This window comes from Panthera pardus, unplaced genomic scaffold, assembly GCF_024362965.1.
Source record: "Panthera pardus isolate Hobbes unplaced genomic scaffold, ASM2436296v1 HiC_scaffold_27, whole genome shotgun sequence".
Classification (NCBI taxonomy): Eukaryota; Metazoa; Chordata; class Mammalia; order Carnivora; family Felidae; genus Panthera; species Panthera pardus.
Genome location: NW_026526843.1, coordinates 91,857,619 through 91,881,744, shown reverse-complemented (window position 1 = coordinate 91,881,744; position 24,126 = coordinate 91,857,619). Strand labels below are relative to the sequence as shown.

Here is a 24,126-nt window from a genome sequence, read left to right as displayed (position 1 = left end):
GAAATGTCCTGAAAGATATAAAGGTGGTTTCCACCACAGGGGTTTAGTCCTTCATTCCACAAGAATTGATTGGGTTCTAGTATGTGCCAGGCATCACTCTAGGCTCAGGGGACCTGACAGGAAACCAGCAGGGCAGGGTTGCTTTTCTCATGGAGCTGTAGTCTAATAAATGACCACCTCAGTTTGTCCCAGAGGATCCATCATTCTAGCACCCCTCTCTGAGCAAGATGAGTTCAAGCTCCATAGTCTTTTTTTTTTTTTAAGAGAGAGTGTCATGGTGTGAGTGGGGGTGGGGCGGAGAGAGAGAGAGACACACACAGAAACCGAAGCAGGCTCAAGGCTCTGAGCTATCGGCACAGAGCCTGATGCAGGGGTGTGAACCCACGAACCGCAAGATCATGACCTGCAAGCTCCCTAGTCTTAACATCCCTGCATACAGGCTCAACCCAGGCAATGTTTCCCTATTCCCAGGTAATTTCCAAAGTTGATGGTCTTTTTCCTAGCAGGGACAGAGGCCTGGCTTACTGACAAGTGGTATGGCCTTGGGAGAATGTCATAACCTCCTCTACCACTACCCTTGATGGCATACTACCGAGGCACTGGGAATTTCCCAGAACCTCTCAGCCCCAAGGCCGCTTTACTGAAGAATTATTTACTGTTGAAAATATTAGAAATGGTATTCTTGAAATGATCTTTTAAAATGCTTTTTTCTCTGATGTTATTTCTAAGTACATATATATTTATATAATTTCAGATTTCTTCTTAGCAAGTTCAGATCAGCAACCAGGGGAGAAATCGTAACTCCAAAAACTGAAAGTGGGCGGAGCTACAGCTTGGACTTAGACGGCCAAAACTTTCGGAGTTTAAAGTCCATCCCTGGTTCAGACAGGTAAAGCACATACAGATTGCACAACGGTATAGCCTGAGAATAAGGTTGACTTATTTCCATCCAAACAGTGCTTCTAGGTACCTGTAAAGTATTTCTTCTTGGAGAACTTGTAACATAACATGAAACGCCAGGAGGGTATTTTTCAGTTGAAATGGGAAGCGCTTAGCCTTCTGGAATTACAGCTATCAGAATCATCGGTGTGATGTGTAGGGACGGGACTTGATGTTTGGGGATATACAGGGAAAATACATTCTTTTCAGTGATTTCTTGATCTTTCTCTGTTGAAGCTTCTGAAAAGAAACATGTGAGCATTAGATATATTCCTTGCAGCTTTTTAAAAGTTATTAATAATTTCATCACTTGAACTGCTCCAGAGAATTTCCATAAATTCCACCTCTTTCTAGTTCCACCTCATCCAACTTGTTATCAGTGGGGCCAAGTGAGAATCTCCTATGCCCAGGGTTATCACCTTGTCAAGAAAAGCAAAAAGAAAGGATAGCCAAGAGCATAGTCATTTCACATCAGGCTTGATTTTCTTTATCCTGTTGGGGTATAAGTCAAGGCTTATTTTCATGATTAGTGTACTATCAAAGGCAGTGATGAGAAAAAAGATGTACCCTCATGTTTCACTGGTTTGTCCAAATGTTAATTCCCTTTCATTTTCCTGGAGCTGCAGTAATTCTACAAATCCAGCTAGTGAAGCCTCCTCAGGTTATGTGAGCAGAATTGCATTCTCCCCTGTAATGTATTTTAGAATATGGAACAGCAAATTCCCCTAGAGAGGACCCTCTTATGACTTTGGTTTTTTCCCATGGTGGCTCTCTATACTGGTTTCTTTTTTCTCTACAGCATTGCTGCAAAGTAGTGCATTTTATGTAAAACAACACAAAAAATGAGGAAGTATAAAATCATTTATGATCCACTCTCAAAAGATCATCGATATTCAGTAGTTTTCAAATTTTCAAGAATGTAGATATATTTCCTTTATGATTAAAAAAAATTCAAACCATAGTTGCTTTTGTCCTTGAAATAGTCTCCTCGACTTACCTTGGGGCAGCCCCCTGCCATGTTCCACAGAATCTTTGTATAAAAACTTCATTTTTGTTTGCGGTTGTTGAACTTCTGACTCTCAGACAGTGGTCCCCATTATTTAGAGATAAGAACCAACTAACTTAGTGTTGCTATTTTTGCCCAGCTTCTTGGGGACTCCATAGATGAGCCATTTTGGCATAGACTTCAGGCTAATATTTAAGAGGGGTGATACACACACACACACACACACACACACACACACACACACACACACACACACACATATACATATACACCACCTGGATGGACTGGAAGCTAGCTGCAGAGGAGGCCCAGAAACAGGCTGGGCTGCTGCCTCAGAGCACTGATAGCACGGTGGCCAGGGTCCCCCGACCCGGGCCTGCAGAAGCCGTCACATCTTCGGTGGCCACGGGTACCTCTCCTGGCATCACCCTGACAATGTATTCAAGGCCCGAGAGCCACCTGGACCTCTTCAGGAGTCCAGAGGCAGCCCAGGCCCTTCCAGCTCCGGCCAGCAGATTGTCAGCCAAACGGCTGGCCATCCGCCGCGGGGCCGCTCTGGGGATGGCGTCAGCCACGCTGACAGCCTGGCGGGTCATCCACGTCCTGACCACCAGACACTAGCCGAGCGGCTCCGAGACGGAAAGGAGGCCAAGAGTGGCCGCGCCCACAGGCCTCCACACCTGTCCCCCTACAACAACACCCTGGGGACCCAGTGTGGGTGGATGTACACTTTGCACCACATCTAAAAAACAAAACCTTCAGCCGGCACCTCGTGTGATGTGACAGTTCTGTCAAACTGGCTTTTTCTTCTCTGCTCTTTTAGGAGGACGTCAGCCGACTGGAGAGGGACAATCCTAGGGTTGCTTCAAATCGGGAGATTTCAAATCAAAACACAATCAGAAAAACCAGTTACCCAATTAAAAATTACATATTTCCTAAAAAAAACGTATATATATATATATATATATACACACACACACACACACACACACACACACACACGGAAAATACATATACATAAAAAATACACATACAGGGAAAACATATTCTCTCTCTCTCTATATATATGTGTATATATATACATATACATATGTATACATATACATATACATATATACATGTATGTATATATACGTATATACACATACATATATGTGTATATGTACATGCATATATGTATATATACATGCATATATGTATATATACATGTATGTGTACATGCATATATGTATATATGCATGTATATATATACATATATACATATATACACATATATACATATATATACACATATATATACATATATACATATATATATATACGTATATATGTATATGTATGTATATATATGTATATATACATGCATATGTATGTATATATATGTATATATACATGCATATGTATGTATATATATATGTCTGAAGAGGAAAGATGGAGTTCCTGTTAGAAACCAAAAAGTCTCCTGACCCAGCAAATAGATTATTCCATTTTAAATTAATTAGTGTTACAGTTATTCAACAAGAATATGGTTTTGCTGTTCTTCCAGAATCCATGTGCCTGGGTTTATTTCTTCTGTGTTATCTACTGCTGAGTATAAATAATCATAATATTGTAAAGCCATATGGACATGTTTCACCAAACACTGTTGTATTGACCTAGGGTTTTCTTGTTCTTGTTGTAAACTGAAAGGAGGCAGACTTCATCTTCTAAATCCCAAGTACCTGAAATGGTTTATAGAAGATCAGGATATGGTAGTCGGGGATGCTTTGGGTTAAGCATGCCAGGAACAGTGTTTTCCCAGTAAGAAAGAGAATAAAGCCATTGGGGAGATCAGTAGAGCAAAACGTTCGTTTCCTAGAACGTGCATTTATCATAACGATGACTCATTAATGGACTGCCACAGTGAGATGAGTTATATTATCCCAAAACTATTCCTTGGAAAGTTGGGGCAGGAAGTAGCCCATCTTTTCCTAACTCCCCCACCAAAAAATATTAGCTCCTTTTTGTTTGCTTGAAGCTGCAGTAATTCTGCAAAGCTAAGTAGTAAAACTGGCAGACTTCCATTCCTCCTTAGCTTTTGCAAGCAGAATTGCATTCTCCCTTGTAACTCGTTTTAGAATATGGAACAGCAAATTTCCCTAAAGAGGCTGTAAGGGCCCAGCCAGTCTCTTTGGTCTGTTACCTGACCCAGCTCAGCAATGAATTCCCCCTTTCTCCTGCACAATGCATATTTCTTCATGGTCCGTTGCTCTTTTCTTGGAGCAGCTGGGCTTGGGAATTCTTGTTTAAAACTCCTATCCTATCAGAATGGAAATGATGTTTTACCAGATGCCTGGTTAACTTTCCTTTCAGTAGTTTGAAAGCAGGGAAAAGTATGAATGGGTAAGGCAAGGCCCAGCAGCCTCCCAGAGGCGCACAGCACACGGCCCTTCACTTGCTGCTAGGGACTTGACAGATGAGGCAAAGGAGACTTCTTTTTTTCAAAAGAATATGCATGGAAGCTATGGTTAATAAATAGAATGCTCTTCAGGGCAGCGGGTCCTAAGCCCTTTTATGTTGTGTTGAGTTTGGCAATGCGGTATGATTTGTGAGGGATCTGTGTGAAGTCACGCCCATCCAGAAACAAACCCTCAGACAAGGATTCATAAGTAAGTGATTTATTAATGAAGTGATTCCAGGAGAAACCAGTACAGGAGTAAGGGAAGCAGAATAAATGGGAAGAACCTAAGCAATGTGCTTTCTCAGATGAGGTCTGAATTTGAGAACTCAGCTTGATCCCTCAAGGGATTCTGGAGCTATAAGATGTGTCTCTTGAGTTTTTCCATTTTGAGGAGCTGGACCATCGCACTCCTTTACCAATTCGTCAATGACTCTGAATTCCCTTGGATAGGGTTTCCAGATTTAACAAACAAAGATACAAAGTATGCCCCGTGCAATATCATTTTCATTCATATACTCTATAAGTATTAGTATATTTTTGTACTAAAAATGATTCGTTGTTTACCTGAAATTCAAATGTAACTGAGAGTCCTGCATTTTGTTTGACACCTCTCCAACGGGGGTCTGGGAAGACCCACTCCAAAGCATGTCTAGGCCCCTTGCTCCAGTGCTAAAGGGCAGATCTCTGAAGGCCATGGGCGCAGGCCATTAGCAGGCAAGCGCTCAGAAGCTGGAGATGAGCGTGCAGAGCCAGCACAAGTGATATAAGGGGATCTGGGTAGGACATGAACAATGTCCCCTAAAACACATAAAGGAAAAACGGACCTTTGAACTTAACCTTCACTCAGTTCAGTACAAAATGGACAAAGGAAGATGCTGTGTTTCTCTGCGGCAGGTCTGTCGTCACGTTGGAGAATATGGCAATCATATCAGATTCACCAGTGTTTCATATGCTTAGACCGTGGCTCTATCGGTGGGAGTAATATGAAGTCTGGAGTTGCCAAATACATCTTCAGCTAGAAACTTCTGTTTATACCACATAGTCATCCCTTTCTACTTATCCTTTGCCCATCATACACACCTACCCCGATTTGGGTCCCCTCAGAGCAAACCCCGAAATAAGGATTCAAGAACAAATAATTTATTTAGGAGGTGGTTTTGGAAACCCAAGAGGAGTGGGGAAGTGAGCCAGAGAAAGGAAAGAAGCCGTTTACTACTATGGGGATCCAGTGCTCACTCTCAGTGGACACCTGCAGGAAACAGTGTACAACACACTTTAGAATTATCTAGTCAAGAGATTGGGAATCTGGGGTATTTATACACCGGCTCCCTGTTCATCACTGGCTGAGGACTAATTCTGGGGCACTGACTCTTTGGCACTTCTGACTTGTTCTGTGCACAGGTGCTCCATGCTCTTGTGATCCAAAAAATGTCCTCGGGCATAGAGTTATGGGTGTTCACAGTAAATAGGATTCTGTGGGTAGAGGTGAGTGCCAAGGGAACTGGGCGGGGGCACTGGGGTCTGCTACAGCATCCTTCCCAGACTGCTCTTGGGCCTCTTCCAAAGGTGCAGTTTGTCAGACCACTGGTTGCTCAGCTCCTGATTTATGCTAACTTTATATAGGTGTGACTTTCCTTTATGTAATGACAGTAATTTGAGGAGTTATGGAGACTTGGTCGTTCAGCCAGACTCTTGATATTATACTTTGGTTGGATTACAACTGGGTTCTTGACTTGCCTCGTTCTTGTGGTCAAATGATTGTGAGCCCAAGGACAGCTCCTTTGCTCTCTCATCTGTTTCTGCAGCCGTTTCTCAAAGATTCACTGCCTTGACATGTCCTATTTCTATGAACTAAATTTAACACATTTCCCCCTTCTGGTATAATAATTTTTTTCAGGCGTATTTTGTGGTGTGTCCATTCTCAGGGTATCTAAGATACACCAATGGTCTTCTCCGTCTGCAAATCATTAAGGTGTAGAGGTATATGACTGGCTCACCTGTGAATTTTATTTATACAAATAATTTCAACACACAGTTCTGTCAACATTATTGTCCTAGTGCCGTATTCCAAATGGTAGTTAACTGTGGAAGGTTTTAGACAGTGATATTATTCCACCCCTTCATGAACATCCAATTTGTCAAGGAAGATTGATATAACCACATAATTTCAAGACAATATTGTATCATGTTAAAAAGATGTTCTGTGTGCTATGGGAAAACCAGAGAGAGGCATTTATCCTTTGAGAGGATTTAGAGAAGCTTCACGGAGATGACCTCTAAGCAATTTTAAGGGATGAAGAAGACCCTGCCAGGTGAAGAAAGATAAGAATGAAACAGAGGAAAGAGAAAGTATAAAGGAAAACAGGCATAAAGCGATGTTGCGTGTACTGGAAAATGAACTGTTGGGGGATTTTAGAGTGTAAAAATTGAAGTGTTGTATGAAAGAGATGAAATTAAGAGCTAAGTTGGACCGAGATACAGTTGGCTTCGGATACATTGATGACCTGTTTTTATAAGCAACATAGCATCCCAGATGGAACAAGAGTTTGGCAAATTTGAGCTATTAAGTACAGAGCATGTGCCTTTTCCCTTTAGTTCCTGAAAGTTAAGTTCTGCTAAACACTTGTTTTCCTTGGTGTCTACACATGGAGGCAATCGGCTTTCTTGCCCCTGACTTCCAATTCACCCAAGGTTTTTCATGGCTGGTGGCCTCTCTCTTCCAAATGGCTTTCATCCATTATTTAGAAAGAAGACAGGGGATCAGGATTCTATTGTGATGGTAAAAGACAAAAGTATTTTCAGACTGGGAGTTTTACCTGTTCTTTTCCTTCATACCCACTCAGAATCCTTTCCTCATGGTGACTGTCTCCTCCACTTTAAGGAGAATCTTCTTAAAACAGGTCCTTTATGCCCATCACGCACTTGCTGGGATGAGCACTGGGTGTTGTATGTAAGCGATGAATCACAGAAATCTACCCCAAAAACGAAGAGCACACTTTACACACTGTATGTGAGCCATTTTGGCGATAAATTATATTAAAAAAAATAAATAAAGCAGGTCCTTTAAGAAAACGCTAAACATTTTCAAACCCACCAAACAAATCACCTTTGTTTTAGTAAATCAAATATAAAGGTTCTTGGGGGCGCCTGGGTGGCTCAGTCAGTTAAGCGTCCGACTTCGGCTCAGGTCATGATCTCACCCTTTGTGAGTTTGAGCCTCATGTCGGGCTCTGTGCTGACAACTCAGAGCCTGGATTCTGTATCTCCCTCTCTCTGCCCCTCCCCTGCTCACACTCTGTCTCTCTGTCTCTGTCTGTCTCTCTCTCAAAAAAAAAAGATGGTAAAGAAAAATTAAAAAAAATAAAGGTTCTTTATATAATTAACACTATGATTCATTGAATAAAATTTCACTGAGTACCCACCACATTGTATCCTTTCTCCAAGAAGGAGACAGAAGGAAAATGTGTGTAATTAAATCACAGAAAGCCAGTGACTTCAGAGGAAACTGCAGCTAGAGAAGCTTCCTGATGAACTTGTACTTTTTCCTCATTTCTCTGCTTCCCTAATTCTGCATTCCAAAGCTCCTATGATGGTTCACCTATGCCTAAGAATAAAACACATACATCTGTACACATGTATCCACACAGGCACACAGTACCTGAAATTCATCCTTTTAGGATGTGTCAACCTCTCCAAAGAGTTTTATTTTTATTTCTTTTCTTTTCTTTTTTTTTTCCACTTTAGAAAGAGCACATGAGTGGGGGGGGGGCGGGGGGGAAGAGAGAGAGAGAGAATGAGAATGAATCTTAAGCCACTCCTTGCTCAGCCTGGAGCCTGATGCGGAGCTCAATCCCACAACTGTGGTTGGGATCATGACCTGAGCTGAAATCAAAAGTCAGACACTCGACTGCCTGAGCCACCCGGGTGCTCCAAGGATTTGACTGTTAAATGGAGATACCCGTATCTGTATGTTGTGTGCCTGTGTGGATGGGCAGTACTCACAGGGGTCAACACAGCTTCTGTAGATATACAGATAGTTGATAGTTTGAGCTTTTTGGGCCACACGGTCTCTGTCTCAGCCACTCAACTCTGCTCTTGGAGCAGCTGTAAACAATAGATAAATGAATGGGCATGCCAGCATTACAACAAAACTTTATTTAGAGGCACTGACATTTGAACCCCATGTAATTTTCACACGTCACAAAATATTTTTTTTCAATTACTTAAAAAATGTAAAAACCACTCTTGGCTCACAGGCTACAAAAACAGACAATGGGCTCAATTCTGTCCGTGGACCGTAGTTTGCTGATTCCTGGTACAACACGTTCACTCACTAACAAAGAAAGTGTCCTTCCATTTATCCACAGGCTAAGTCTTGAGGACAGATCACTTGTATTGATGTGATTACTGAGGTTAAGAAAATAGTGGTATGAGGGGGGCAAATTGCAGATGGAGAGATGTCTGAGATGAATAAATTCAAACTAATCAAGAGTTTAGCCCAGTGTTTCTCAGCCTTGGCTGTATATTGGAATCACTGAGGGGTGGTGTCATTAAAACATATCGATCCTATGGGCCTAGATCCCATGCTCAGAGTCTGATGTGATTAGTCTTGGATGTAGTCTAAGCTTGGAGATTTTTAAAAGCTCCCCCACTGTTTCTGATGTGCAGCCACGGATGAAGACCACCCATCTCTCATAAGACTGTTAGGAAAGGCAAAGCATTTTGGGATCACCAGAGACTGGAAAGTTGACCTATGTTCAGCTTTTTTCTCTTTTCTTTCTCATGTTTAACATCTTTCCCATTTAATGGGATCACTTCACTTTCTGTTACCTCCCTTGCTTTTCTTATATATCCATTTCAGATCTGATATAACAAAAAAAAAAAATTAGGAAAGTGCATAAACCACAGAAAGAATACGCAGTCTCTGTGTCATGCTACGCACTAGCCTCATTGTCACAGTGAGTGTTAGTATCTCTGATATTAATGCTGCCTTTTGGTTGAGCTTTCTTAGGGGAGTATTCATTTAACCATGCGGGCACAGACTCAACATTGTCAGGCCACTCTGGGAGGGTTGCATCCTGGGAAATGCTTTCCGGACTACAACTCCTGGGAGATGGTTATATAATCCACAAAGGCAACTCATTAAATTATAGTCTCTGTCCCTTGTCCTTAGATCCTTTATCTAAAAATAAATCTAGAAAGCCATTATCAAGATTTGGGCCATTGTGAAATTAGAGATAACAAAATGGAAGGCTTTTAAAGTATATTTCATAAGCTAAAGTAAACGAGACGGTTTCTTACTCTAGGCAATGTGTCTTTCAGGTAACCTGGGATGTCTGAGCTCCCCAGGCGGTGTCCTTTCTCCACACTCTGGGCCCTTCTAGAACAGGAAAAATCTCTCTCTTTCTTGTCAGTTTCCCTTTAAGCAAATTTTAGCTAGAAGTTTTGTTGACACTGATTTCTAACACTTCCAATTTAAGTATCAGTGACCTGATATCTGAATCAAAAATAGCTCTTTCATTTTTTAAGAATAGTTGACACAGCGTCACATTCGTTTTAGGTGTACAACAGGGATTCAACCACTCTGTATGTTATGCTGCGATCACTGGAGATATAGCTACCGTCTGTCACCACGCAACACTATTACAATACCATTGACTATATTCTCTGTGCTGTACCTTTTATTCCTGTGACTCGCTCATTCTATAACTGAAAGCTTTTATGTCCCACTCTCCTTCTCTCGTTTTGCCTGTCCTCCCACTCCCTCCCCTCTGGCAACCACCAGTTTGTTTTCTGTATTTATACGTCTGATTCTACATTTTGTTTCTTCATTTCTTCGTTTGTTTTTTGGATTCCACATATGAATACAACCATATGATATATTTTTCTGTGACTTATTTCACTTAGCATTATACCCTTGCCCTATAGGTCCATCCATGTTGTCACAGATGATAAGATCTCATTCTTTTCTATGGTTGAGTAATATCCCATTATCTATATACCACGTCTTCTTTATCCATTCATCTATCATTAGTCACTTGGGTTGCGCCAATATCTTGTCCATTGTAAATAATGCTGCAATACACTTAAGGGCTCATATATTTTTTTTGAATTAATGTTTTTGTTTTCTTTGGGTAAATAGCCAGGAGTGGAATTACTGGACCATATGGTATTTCCACTTTCAATTTGTTAAGGAGCCTCTACATTGTTTTCCATAGTGGCTGCACCAATTTACATTTCCACCAATAGTGCACAAGGGTTCCCTTTTCTCCACATCCTCACCCAACTCTTGTTATTTCTTGTCTCTTTTTTTTTTTTTTGAGAGAGAGAGAGAGAGAGAAAGAGTGTGCACACAGAGGAGGGGCAGAGGGAGAGCGAGAGGGAGAGGGAGAGAGAGAATCTTAAGCAGGCTCCATGCCCAATGTGGAGCTGGATGTGGAGCCCGATGCAGGCGCGATCTCATGGCAGATTGTGACCTGAGCCAAAATTAAGAGTTGGATGCTTAACCAACTGGGCCGCCCAGGTGCCCCTTTCTTGTCTTTTTGAATCTAGCCATTCTGACAGTTGTGAGGTTAGATCTCGTTGTGGTTTTAATTTGCATGTCTCTGATGATTAGTGATGGTGAGCATCTTTCGTGTGTCTGCCGTATGTATGCCTTCTTTGGGAAGATACCTATTCAGGTCCTCTGACCCAAAAAATAGCTGTTTCTTAACTGAACTTTAAACTTCTTGAATTTAGACTTCTTTTATCCTCTTCCTATTTAAGTGGCAATGATTTATGTATTTTATGTCATATTTTATATAACATCTAAGAGAGTTGGCACCCAACTATTTATGATATTATGCCTCATCAGACTGAATCTTTTTTAGTCTGACCAACTGAAACAACTGACTGAGAGGAAAATATTTTTGAGAAGCTCACGGTAAATGTCAGGGACAAATGTGAAATTATATGTCATTTTTGAGGTAGTGCTTCTGGCAACAATTTCCAGTAGCTGACTTATAAGAATTTTTTTATTATTACAGGATAGCCTCTTGAATGTCATCACCACAATTAATCAACTTCTGCCAGAGCTTCTACATAAGTAGGACTTTTGGTTCTAGCGAAGCTCATCTGAGATGGGGACTTTTTCAAAACCACCTGGGTCAAGGAGAACTTTCAGGACAGGCACAAGCAGATATATCGACATGAGTCCCTTTGGATCCTAACTTCTTGGCTCATTTCTGCAAGATTAATGTCTAGCCCTTGTTTTTTCAAGGAGATTTTACCTAAAATAGCAGAAAAGTTTTGTGGTTCCACCACAGTGTTCCTGGGTAGGTCTCTAAGATCTTTCTAGGTAGGACTTCTGAGATGAGCAAAATCACTCAGATGGTTAACTGTCGTCAAGTGTAAAAGTGTAGCACCTGAGCTTGGAGGGCTCTGGAAAGTCTCCAAGGAACTTAGAATCTTGAATTATATAAATTTATTTAATCATAAAACTTTGTTCTCTTGTCAGAATCAAGACACAGTCCTAGACCCTTCCTGAGCAATCTATAATTCATTCAGGGTGCTATATCTAGAGGAAGAAGCCAGAGACTGTTTCTATGTGGTATCGTAGGAATGCTACCCAGAGAACTTTTAGATCTTTTCATCAGATTCCAAGAAACTAACCCCCAGCTCTCTCACCCTTGAATTGTTTTCTGTTTGATAGCTCCTTCTAGCAATGTACAGCCTGCCTGGTTCTATCAATTTGATCTTGGTGAGTGATGAGTAAGCAACAGGAGAAACTAGAATGAGCGTAGGCTTTGGGTAGGCAGGCAATTTTCAGTTTTTATCCTGACTTTATTATGTACGAACTGTGCGACGGTGTGGTGGGGGGGGGGTGGTGTGTGTTGTGTGTGTACACACACCTATGCCTACGTACATGGAATAGTTGTCTAACCTCTTTAGGACTCAGTGTTCCCATCTTTAAAATAAGAATGTTTTTGTTACAGGGATGTTGGGACATGGAAAGTGTCAAACACCTAGAAAATACTCAGTAAATGTAGCTTCTCTTTGCATAATTTTTGAGGGTGGTGGTAGCCAGGAGTAAAAATCAGGGCATATTTGATTTGATTTTGGTGGCTTCTCTGGTGCAGAGCCTTGAAAAAGTTAGGAGCTGTGGTTGATAGCTGCAGTGGTCATTGCCGATTCTTTCTTCTGCCAGATTTGTCTTCCAGTAATGTCACATGCACAATGAGACATCCTTTTTTTTTTTTTTTTAAAGCACTCTTCCTCTATTCTTTTGCATATCTTTTCTGATTGGCTCAAACGTAAGTTCTAATCACTGTTAACTATCACGTCTAGGCTTTAACATGCTTATGATTATAGATGCACTTATAACTTACTAAATAGTAAATCAAATAGTGAAATTCACAAAGGCTTATGTTTTACCACTTAGCGTATTTTGTGTTCACCGAGGATAAAGAATAAAATAGAGCAAACACTTCTCTTAAAATCTAATTTGTTCAAAACTTATACTTACGAAACTCCATGTAATCAGAAAATCATGATCACCTCAAAGGCAGGAGCTATTATTTTATAATCATTATTGAATGGGATTGAATCAGTTTTAGCAAACAAAGTGAGTCAAGCCCATTTACCAAATGTCATTATTTTTATGCCACATTTATTAAATGTGTACCATGAGCCAGACACTGAAACAACATAGGGAAATAAAACATAATTCCCACTCTTTGATTAAGTATGTACTGAGTGCCTCCTTTGCACCAAGGCATTTATGAAGGTGGTAGAGATAATGTGGTAAATATGTCATGAACTCTGTCCCCAAGGAGCTCAGGTTGAAAGAGGCAACAAGGCCCATATATGTGGATCACTTAGAAGCCAAATAAGACATCCTGGAGTGAAGTGCTACACAGTTTGGCAAAGACTGTGAGTCAGTAAGAACGGAGCAGAGCAGAGGTTCACAAGGCTTGTAGATGACAGGAAGTGCCTGATAGGGGAGGCTGGCCTTCATCTGGGCCATGAAGGATGGCGAAGATTTGCATAAGTGCAGAGTGGCAAATAGAGCATAGCAGGTGGAGAGAACATGAGAAAAAGCCTTAGAGGTAGAAGCTGGAGCGGGTGCCGTGAGTGTGGTGAGTTGAGAGGGGAGCGGAGAACCTGCGCAGGTGGGAGGATGCTGGTGAGCAGTAGGAAATAAGGCTGCAACGGTCCGGTGAAGCTCAGTTACAGAAACCCTGGAGTCAGACAAATGGGCTTGAGCCTAGTGAGTCTCTGAGGAAGATAGCGACCGATTCCAGTGTGGCTGCAGTGCGTTTCGGGGGGGTTCACTTGTCATCATCATTTTCTTGGAAGCTTTTCCATGGCTGTGTCTTTGCTTGCTGGTCTGCATCCTAGTTAAAGTCAGAATATTCTTTCTCATTTAGGGGAAGCACTGGTTCATCAGACCTTTATGACCAGGAAGCTGGCCCGGCAACTCGGAAGAGCAGCCGGAGCAGTGGAGTGACCCCCGTCACGCAGCGGTCACCGGCCCCAAGCACACGCAGCGTGACCTCAGCCAGCAGTAGAGTAAGTCCACAAATGCGAAAGGACACCCAGCTTCCGAGACTTGACCTCACCACCATTGCCTGGTTGGGTCTGAGTTCTCGGGATCTTGAAGGATGTTGTTTATGCCGTTTAATTGTAGATGCTTCGTTATCAGGACTGAACTTCCTGCACCCTTAGCTCTTGGTGGGAAGCCAGAAATGTGAAGGAAAGGGAAGGAGCAGGTTCAAGGGTGGTATTTGTATGATGGGGGGTTAAATGGCTATGTGGCTTAAACAAAATATAAATAATGTTTAGAAGTCTCCTAGTTTGATCTTCCATGTTATTTGCCAAGAATTCCTAAGTTGACTGCACTAAAACTTTCCCAGACTGATTTAAATCAGGAAAAGTAGAATCTTGAAATATTTGAATAGTTTTTCTTTATGTACACCTGTTAAAATTAGGGATCGACACACCATAAAGACTTAAATTGCATTATACATAAAATATAGAGAGAATATGGGTTGCCTGTGTGGCTCAGTCCATTAAGCCTCCGACTTCCGCTCAGGTCATGATCTCAGGGTTCGTGAGTTCAAGCCCCACATCGCGCCCTCTGCTGTTGGCACAGAGCCCGCTTCAGATCCTCTGTCCCCATCTCTCCCTGCTCCTCCCTCCCTCCCCCCTCTCTCTCTCAAAAATAAACAAACTGTGTGTGTGTGTGTGTGTGTGTGTGTGTGGACACACACACACACCTTCCATATATACATATATGGAAATGGTTCTTTTGAATCAATGAGCATCTAGATTTTTTGTTAAGCAGGAAGCTCCATACATAGAGCTGACATCTATGTTTAAGAAATCTTGGTCCTGGTCAAGCAAAGACTTGAAGTGAAAGAATTAACTATGCAGGAGTCTGGAGCAAGGTGTTTCTCCAGGTAGGGACAGCACTGATATTCAGCAGGTACACATACAGGGAAGGCTGTTCCAATTACTTACGGCCGGCCTCCCTCTTGGATGGTCAAGGCACTGTTCAACCAGTGCCTAAAATATTTTTAACGCCCCTAGAGAAACAGCCAGTGCTAAGACTCTGAAGTGGGAACGTGCCTGGTATATTTAAGGAAGAACACGAAGGCCAGTTTGGCTGTTGTGAGTGAACAAAGGGAGGAGGAGGAGGAAGTGAGCTCAGGTAATAGGGACTGACCACCGTATGCACTTTGACATTGAGTTGGAATAAGCTGGGGACAGTTGGAGGGTTTTGAGCAGAAGAGGGACACGATGTGGCTTCTTTTTTTGTTATTTTTTATTAGTTTGTTTAACTCCAGTATAGTTAATGCACAGGATTGTATTAGTTTCAGGTGTACAGCATCCTGATTCAACAATTCCAGGCATCACTTGGCGCTCATCGTGACGACTGTGCTCCTTAATTCAAAATATGTACAGAACTTACACAACCCAACACCCCAAGACATAATCCAATGAAAAATAGGCAGAAGATGTGGCTTCTTTTATACAGGATCTGGAGGCTGTGCTGAGAAGCAGCTGTAGGGGAACAAGTGGAAAAGCCAAGAGACCAGTTAGGATGCCATTGTCTTCCCGCAAGTGAGACACTGGGCTTTGGAACAAGGAGATAGAAATGGAGGTCGTGAATCCTGTGCGCTGTTGGTGGGAATGCAAACTGGTGCAGCCACCGTAGAAAGCAGTATGGAGGTTCCTCAAAAAGTAAAAATTGAAGTACCCTACGGCCCAGCCATTGCACTACTGGGTGTTTACTCAATGAAAAGGAAAGCATTAATTCAAAAAGATACACGTACCCTTATGCCTATTGCAGCATTATTTACAATAGCCAAGATATGGAAGTAGCCCCAGTGCCCACTAATAGACAAGTGGATAAAGAAGTAGTAAATGTATACAATCGAATATTGCTCAGCCGTAAAAAAGAATGAGTTCATGAGGCGCCTGGGTGGCTCAGTCAGTGAAGCGTCCGACTTCAGCTAAGGTCATGATCTCACGGTTTGTGGGTTCGAGCCCCACATCAGGCTCTGTGCTGACAGCTTGGAGCCTGGCGCCTGTTTCAGATTCTGTCTCTTTCTGTCTCTGCCCCTCCCCCACTTGTGCTCTGTCTCTCAAAAATAAATAAATATAAAAAAAAAATTTTTTAAAAGAATGAGTTCATGCCATTTGTGACAATGTGGATGGACTTAGAGGGTATTATGCTAAGGGAAGTCAGACAGAGAAAGAAAAATACCACATAATTTCACCTATATGTGGATTCTAAAAATCAGAATGAATGAACACACCAAGACAAAACCAGAAACAGATTCATGAATACAGAGAGCAGACTGGTGGTTGCCAGAGGAGAGGGGAATGAGGGGGTGGGTGAAATAGGTGAAGGGGATTAAGAGGTACAAACTTCCATTTATAAAATAAGTAAGTCGTGGAGAGGAAAAGTGGAGGATGGGGAATATAGCCAATAATATTGTAATAACATCCTATGGTGACAGATGGTGACTATGCTTATGGTAGTGAGCCCTGCATAATGCACAGAATTGTTGAATCACTATGCTATCTACCTGAAACTAACATCATATGGCAATGATACTTTAATAAAAATAGTTGTTATCTAAATACTGAATATAAAAACTAAATATTTATTTAAAATAGCGACTCTTCCTATAGTGCAACTTCGGAAAGATAAATCATAAACTTAAAAAAGAAAAGCAGAGATTGTAAACAGCCAGATTCTATAAATATTCTTAAGGAAAAGCTAAAAGGCATCCAGACAGATTGAATAAAAATAGAAGATTTCTTTAAATACTTACAGTCTGAATTGTACTTGCTGATAAGGTAAAAGGCAGATTTAAAATTTATAAATATTTATACTAAGCTCAGCAAGCAGTAGTGTTCCATACCCAGAAAAGTGCATTGATAGTTGGCAATTACCCTTACTTCGCTGGCAACCTAACAAGGAATGATATTCAAAATATTTAGTAACTGATATGGCAGAGGCACTGAGCTATCAGAACAGACTCTGGTGCAAGGCTGGGGCAGTATCCTGGGAGCCCTTCTGTGCCATGTGTTAACCTGGATTGTGGGTCATGGTCTTCTGTTAAATGGGGGTGTAGGAGGTAGGGGGTCATTGGGGAAAGAGAGTGTTGAGAATGGGGACAAACATGGGAGAAAACAGAATACTAAGCTTGTGTGTAACTTGAGGATGCAAAGCTAGCCAGATTCTTTTTTTCTTTTTTTGAAAATTTTTTAATGTTTTGTTTATTTTTGAGAGAGAGAGACACACACAGAGTGCAAGCTGGGGAGGGGCAGAGAGAGAGGGAGACACAGAGTCTGAAGCAGGCCCCAGGCTCTGAGCTGTCAGCACAGAGCCCGACGCAGGGCTCGAACTCAAGAACCGTGAGATCATGACCTGAGCTGAAGTCGGACGCTTAACCGACCGAGCCACCCAGGCGCCCCTCTATATATTCTCATATAGAGTTCATTTAAGATTGGAGCTGTACCTATATCATCTTTCTTGCTAATTATATATTGGAACACTCGCAGTTTTGTGAATGTAAAATTATTTGGAACAACTTTTGTCCTAATTAACAAATGGGTTTTATAGAGCGGTTATTGATAGTAAGTTTTAGAGTTATATGGACCCCTGATGAGGACCCCCCACCGCTAATGTTAACTAGCCCCTCCTAAAGAGTAATACAACATAAATGTGGTTATACTGAAGTATATTAATATGATTTGAAAGTAAACTACAGTCATCATAATGTTCTTTTTTCATTTTTACTTTGTGAGAAGGAACATGGTTTCGAAAATTCCATGGATTTGGCTGCCCTTGAAAGCACATCTGACGACCTCACAAAGAGTCGTCGCAGAAACACTTCCGGCACACCGTCCATAGCAGTGTCTGAGGTCTCCCTCTCCTCAGGTGGGTATTTACAGCATGACTACTCTCTTTTAAATCTATTTATTTATTTTGAGAGAGAGAGAGCGCACACGTGAACATAGGGGAGAAGCAGAGAGAGGAGCGAGAGAATCCCAAGCAGGCTCCACGCTGTCAGCGCTGAGCCTGACACAGGGCTCCGTCTCACAAACCCTGACATCATGACCTGAGCCACAATCAAGAGTTGGAAGCATAACTGACGGAGCCACCCAGGCACCCTTGACTAAGTTTTGGAATTGACAGTCTTGTGTGACATTAAATGGATATTTCATGCTTTAGAAAATAATCGTCTGTCCCTTGACCCGTGATGGTAGGTCCATTCCATAAGAACAGGTTAAATGTGGACCCAGGCGACACCTTGAGCCTCCTGCATTCATGCAAAATCCATTTATTAAGTGTATATGCTTGTCAGTCAAGTTTCAGAGCTATACCAAACATCAGTATAGGAGTGTAGGAAATATAATTGGTTCATTTGGTAGAAGGATAACACTTTTCCAGAATTCAGGGAAATGATAGTTCAGTAGACATGATGGTCTAAAATGCCCTATATCTAGAAAGAATAATTATCCTGTGGTTTAAATAAAATGTTACTTGTAAGCTGCATTAAAGTGAGTAATAACCCTTTTCATTCGGATGGTACATTCAAATACTGTATATCATTTCACTTCTCCATCACAACAACCCTGTGAAACAGGTGTTATTTATGTTGCAATTTTATTACCTACGAATAAGAAAATTCTTTAGAGACATTTGCAGTAGTCCTTTATGTAGAATTACAATCATGACAGAATCCTCAACATGGAAAGGTTAACTGTTACCTAATGATGATATTTGCATAAAGCCTGAGGCTAGATTCTGTGTGCTGAGTTGAGGAGTCTTTCCTAGTCATGTAGCTCACAAAGGGTTTTCTAAATATATGTGGTTCTTGTTGCATTTTGTTCAGGACTGCAAAATTGTTTCTCCTGTTAATAGAAAAAATTTTAACTAGTCTACAGGCCAACCTCATAGATTATATTTCTACTCCTTCTAGTCAACAGCTCCTGTTTTTTGATCACATACTCTGTGTCAGGCACTGTGCTAAGCACTTCTGCAGTGTTTCATTTACCATTTCAAACTCAAGTACGAACTTGCTCTCTTTAATCTTTCTCGTAGTGAACAACTATGTCTATCCCAGCAGGGCTTTGACATAGAACCACCACTCTGTGTAAATGAACTGTCTTTGTCTTAGTAAGTTGTCTACAGCATTACTGAGTGGTGCATTGTTCTTTAAATTATATTTTTAAGAGGTACCTGGGTGGCTCGGTTGATTAAGCATTTGACTCTTGATTTCGGCTCAGATCATGATCTCATGGTCATGAGATTATGCCCCACGTCAGGCTCTGTGCTGAGTGCAGAGCCTGCTTAAGATTCTCTCTCTCTCTCTCCTCTGTCTCCCCCTCTCCCTGACTTGTGTTGTCTCTCTTTCTCTCAAAAAAAAATGATAAATAAAATTAAATAAAAATTTTTTTAAAAATTTCAAACAATTACATATTTGAAAGCAAGATGTTCCTCTGATGAAAGACTATTCTTGTGTCTGAAGAAATGGAACTTCCTCTCAGTTTTCCTATGGCCACTCCCTTTTTATGTGAAAGAAATTTGTTATATCCTTTAATAGCATTGTATGTCAAATGTAAAAACACAGTGAATTCTCTAAATATATAAATCAAGAATGATTAATGCTTTATTTTTTTCTAAGAGCTCATTATATTTTAAGGCCCCGTTCTGTGAGAGTTTTTTAGTCTATGAGAAAAACAGAAGTCTTAGCTTAAAAATTTGCATTTTACAACAGAACATTTAACTTCCTTTAACCAAACGTGAAATGAATGCATCAGTGTTGATAATGCCGTCAAAGAAAATTTGAAAATACTATTTTAAAAAAGTATGTTAGTGTAAGCAGCATGAAGTTTCTCTGTTGCTTTCTTAACACTCCATGCCCTGTGCCTAGAAAGAATGGAAATAATGATAAAACATTGGCAATGAAAAATGAGATTGTAGCACCTGGGTAGCTCAGTCGGTTAAGCATCTAACTTCGGCTCAAGTCATGATCTCATGGTTTGTGAGTTTGAGCCCCATATCGAGGTCTTTGCTGTCAGTGCAGAGTCTGCTTTAGGTCCTCTGTCTCCCGCTCTCTCTGTCCCTCCCTGGCTCACATGGGCACCCTCTCTCTCTCTCTCTCCCTCTCTTCCTCTCCCTCTCCCTCTCTCTCTCTCTCTCTCTCTCTCTCTCACTCTCTCAAAACTAAACAAACATTTAAAAAAATGAAATCTTCTAACAAAATTAGCTGATTGATATCCCTCCTGTTCTCTTCCTTCCTCCAGACCGGAGTCGATCTGAATTAGATTTGAGTGGGTCATTTCCAGAAGATTTAGAGAATACTGTAAACATAAGAAGCAAGTCTGTCCCTGGGGCTTTAGACAAAGACTTGGTAAGTTGGATGTGGAAGAAAGTCTAATGATCATGAGGAAAGGGCACGGTCTTGTTCCAAACCTTCCCACTTTTAGGTGAGAATAAAGTGAAGATATATGGGAATCTGTTTCTACTGGTCTTCACAACCAATATATAAAAACAACTAAAGCATGTTTTAGAAGGGCTCCTGGAGTGGCTCAGTTGGTTGAGTCAAACTCTTGATTTAAGGTCAGGTCATGATCTCATTGTTGTGAGGTCAAGTCCCACGTCTTCGAGCTCTATGTTGAATGTGGAGCCTGCTTGAGATTCTCTTTCCTTCTCCCCTTCCCCTGCTTGCTCATGTGCTCGCTCTCTCTCTCTCTCTCTCTCTCTAAATTAAAAAAAAAAAGAAAAAATAATGATTTAGAAAAGTTAACTGGTAATCAGGTTAATGGGTGAAGATTATCCCTAAAAAAAATACCTCTTGGGGATTTCAACTCCTGGCTTAACATCACTTAATCTAAACCTGGAAAATGAAGGATGGTAACATTTTCTAAATCATATATTACCAGATTTATCTGACTGTATATTTTATATGAACATTTGTACATCTCAAGTTACCCCTAATAAACTACCTTCATAAATGAGATTAAATTATGTAAAATTTAGTGCAAACGTGAACTCGTTTTTGAAATCAGAAGGTTGAGTTAAATTATTAAGTTTCCTTCTAGTTCTAATACCTTGATATTCTGATTTGTGTAATTGCTATAATGGAATGTGAACTCTTTGAAAGAAAGTTATAAAACAATGTTAAATGACAGTAGTATAATTTTCCAAAGCAAGCCAGGAAACTTGGGTTCTAAAGCTCACTGTTATTTACTAGAGTAAAAAAGAAAACCTGTAAAGTATTTTAAAATCTACCACAAAAGGGGGTGGGGTAATAAGATCAAATGGTTTCAAAGCTTACTTGTGTTCAACCTTTAAAGAACAGCTAATTCCAACATTATGAAACTACTCCTGATCCTAGAAAACTCCATAATTGAAATTAAAAATATACTAGAGGGAATCAATGGCAGATTAGAATATGAAGAAGAACAAATAGATGATCTGGAAGACAGGGTAGTGGGAGGCAAACAAGCTGAACAGCAATGAGAAAAAAGAATAATACAAAATTAGAATAGCTTATGGGAATTCAGTGACATCATTAAGCATAATAATATTTACATTATAGGGATCCCAGAAGAAAAGGAGAGAGAAAAGTAGGCAGAAACTTATTTAAAGAAATAATAGCTGAAAGATTCCATAATCTGGGTAAGGAAATAAACATCCATGTCAAAAAGGCACAGGGAGTCCACAATAAAATCAACCCAAGGAGGTTCACATCAACACACATAATAATTAAAGTGGAAAAAAATAATGATAGAGAATTTTATTTTTTAATACAATTTATTGACAAATTGGTTGCCATATAATACCCAATGCTCATCCCAACAAGTGCCCTCAAAAGCAGCAAGAGAAAATAGTTACATACAAGGGAAACACCATGTGTCTATCAGCTGAGTTTTCATCCGAAACTTTCCAGGCTAGAAGGGAGTGGCATGGTATATTCAAAGTGCTGGAAAAAAAAAAAAAACCTACAATCAAGAATACTCAGCAAAGTTATTCAGAACTGAAAATGAGATACAGAGTTGCCCAGATGAACAAAAGGTAAAGGACTTCAACACCAAAACTGAATCAAAAAGAAATAGAAGATTTGAACAGACCAATTAGTAACAATGAAATTGAATCAGTAATCGAAAAACTCCCAACAAACAAAAGTCCAGGACCAGATGGCTTCACAGGTGAGTTCTACCAAATATTTGAAGAAGAATTAATACCTATTTTTCTCAAAATTTCTAAAACATAGAAGAGGAAGAAGACTTTCACATGAATTCTACAAGGCCAGCATTACACTGATAACAAAACCAAATCAAGACACTACAAAAAGAAAACTATAGGCCAATATCTCTGCTGAACAGAGATGCAAAAATCCTCCATAAAATATTAGTAAACCAAATCCAACAGCACATTTAAAAAATAATTCACCACGGGATGCCTGGGTGACTCAGTTGGTTAAATATCTGACTCTTAGTTTCGGCTCAGGTCATGATCTCATAGTTCCTGAGTTCAAGCCTCACATTGGGCTCTGTGCTGACAGTACAGAGCCTGCTTGGAATTCTATCTCTCCCCCTCTCTCTGCCCCTCCCCTGCTCGCTCGCTCGCTCTCTCTCGCTCTCTCTCGCTCGCTCGCTCTCAAAAATAAATAAGTAAACTTAAAAAAATCATTCACAATCAAGTGGGATTTATCCCAGGGATGCAAGTGTGGTTCATTATTCACAAATTAATTAACATTATACATCACATTAACAAGACAAAGGAAAACCATATGATCATCAGATGCATTTGACAAAGTACAATATCCATTCATAATAAAAACCCTGAACAAAGGGAAACTAGGGGGAACATATCTTAACATAAAGGCCATATATGAAAAAGCTGAGCGCAAACATCATACTCAATGGTGGTAAACTGAGAGCTTTTCCTCTAAGATCAGAAACAAGGCAAAGATGTCTACTCTTACCACTTTTATGCAACATAGTGCTCCATGTCCTAGCCACAACAATAAGGAAACAAAAGGCATCCAAATTGATAAGGAAGAAGTAAAATGCTCAGTATTTGCATATGACATGATACTGTATATAGAAAACCCTTAAGACTCCACCAAAAAACTACTAGAACTGATGAGTGAATTCACTAAAGTCATAGGATACAAAATTAATACACAGAAATCTGTTGCATTTCTATATACTAATAATGAAGTAGCAGAAAGAGAAATTAAGAAAATGATCCCATTTACAATTGCACCACAAATAATAAAATACCTGGAAATAAAATTAATCAAGAAGGTGAAAGACTCATAGTCTGAAAACTATAAAACAGTGATGAAAGAAAGAGCACTTAAGCAAATGGAAAGATATTCCATGCTCATGGAGTGGAAGATCCAATATTGTTAAAGTGTTCATACTACCCAAAACGATCTATGGATTTAATGCAATCCCTACCAAAATACCAACAACATTTTTCACAGAACTAGAACAAATAATCCTAAAATTTGTATGGAACCAGAAAAGACCCTGAATAGCCAAAGCAATCTTGAAAAAGAAAAAGCTGGAGGTATCACAATCCCAGATTTCAAGATCTACTACAAATCTGTACTAAGGAGTATGGCACTGGCACATAAAGAGACACATAGGTCAATGGAACAGAATGTAGAGTTCAGAAATAAACCCACACTTCGATGGTCAATTAATCTATTGCAAAGGAGACAAGAATATGCAGTGGGGGAAAAGACGGTCTTTCCAACAAATGGTGCTGGGAAAACTGGACAGCAACATGCAGAACAATGAAACTGGACTAGCTTCTTACACCACACACAACAACAAACTCAAAATGGATTAAAGACCTAAATGTGTGACCTGAAACCATAAAAGTTCTAGCAAAAAAATATAGGAAGTAATTTCTTTCATATCTGCTGTAGAAATATTTTTCTAGATATGTCTCCTCAGGCAAGGGAAATGAAAGCAAAATTAAACTATTGGGACTACACCGAAATAACAAGCTTTTGTCCCATGAAGGAAACTGTCAACAACAAAAAAGGGCAACCTACTGAATGAGAGAATATATGTACAAATGTTTTATCCGTTAAGGGCTTAATGTCCAAAATATAGAGGGATGTTATACAACTCAAATCCGATTAAACTGTGAGCAAGGGGCCTTAATAAACATTTTCCCAAAGAAAAGGTACAGATTTCCAGCAAACACTTGAAA

The 24,126-nt window shown here is 40.3% G+C and overlaps 1 protein-coding gene across 8 annotated transcripts in view; it reads left to right on the top strand.

Annotated features, from left to right (window-relative positions):
• The window catches only part of SYTL5 (synaptotagmin like 5), a 270,623-nt gene that overhangs the window by 214,018 nt on the left and 32,479 nt on the right, over positions 1–24,126 (top strand). For 6 of the 8 annotated variants that reach the window (XR_002071899.2, XM_053891719.1, XM_019417275.2 and 3 more), the window contains exons 6-9: positions 755–889; positions 13,793–13,934; positions 17,688–17,820; positions 20,193–20,299. Coding sequence is in view for 7 of the 8 variants with exons in the window: in XM_053891719.1 (XP_053747694.1) it covers positions 755–889; positions 13,793–13,934; positions 17,688–17,820; positions 20,193–20,299 (517 nt within the window). In the remaining variant the exon portion in view is untranslated. The remainder of the gene's footprint in view (positions 1–754; positions 890–13,792; positions 13,935–17,687; positions 17,821–20,192; positions 20,300–24,126) is intronic. The other 2 variants (XM_019417276.2, XM_019417274.2) reach the window with 1 other exon arrangement.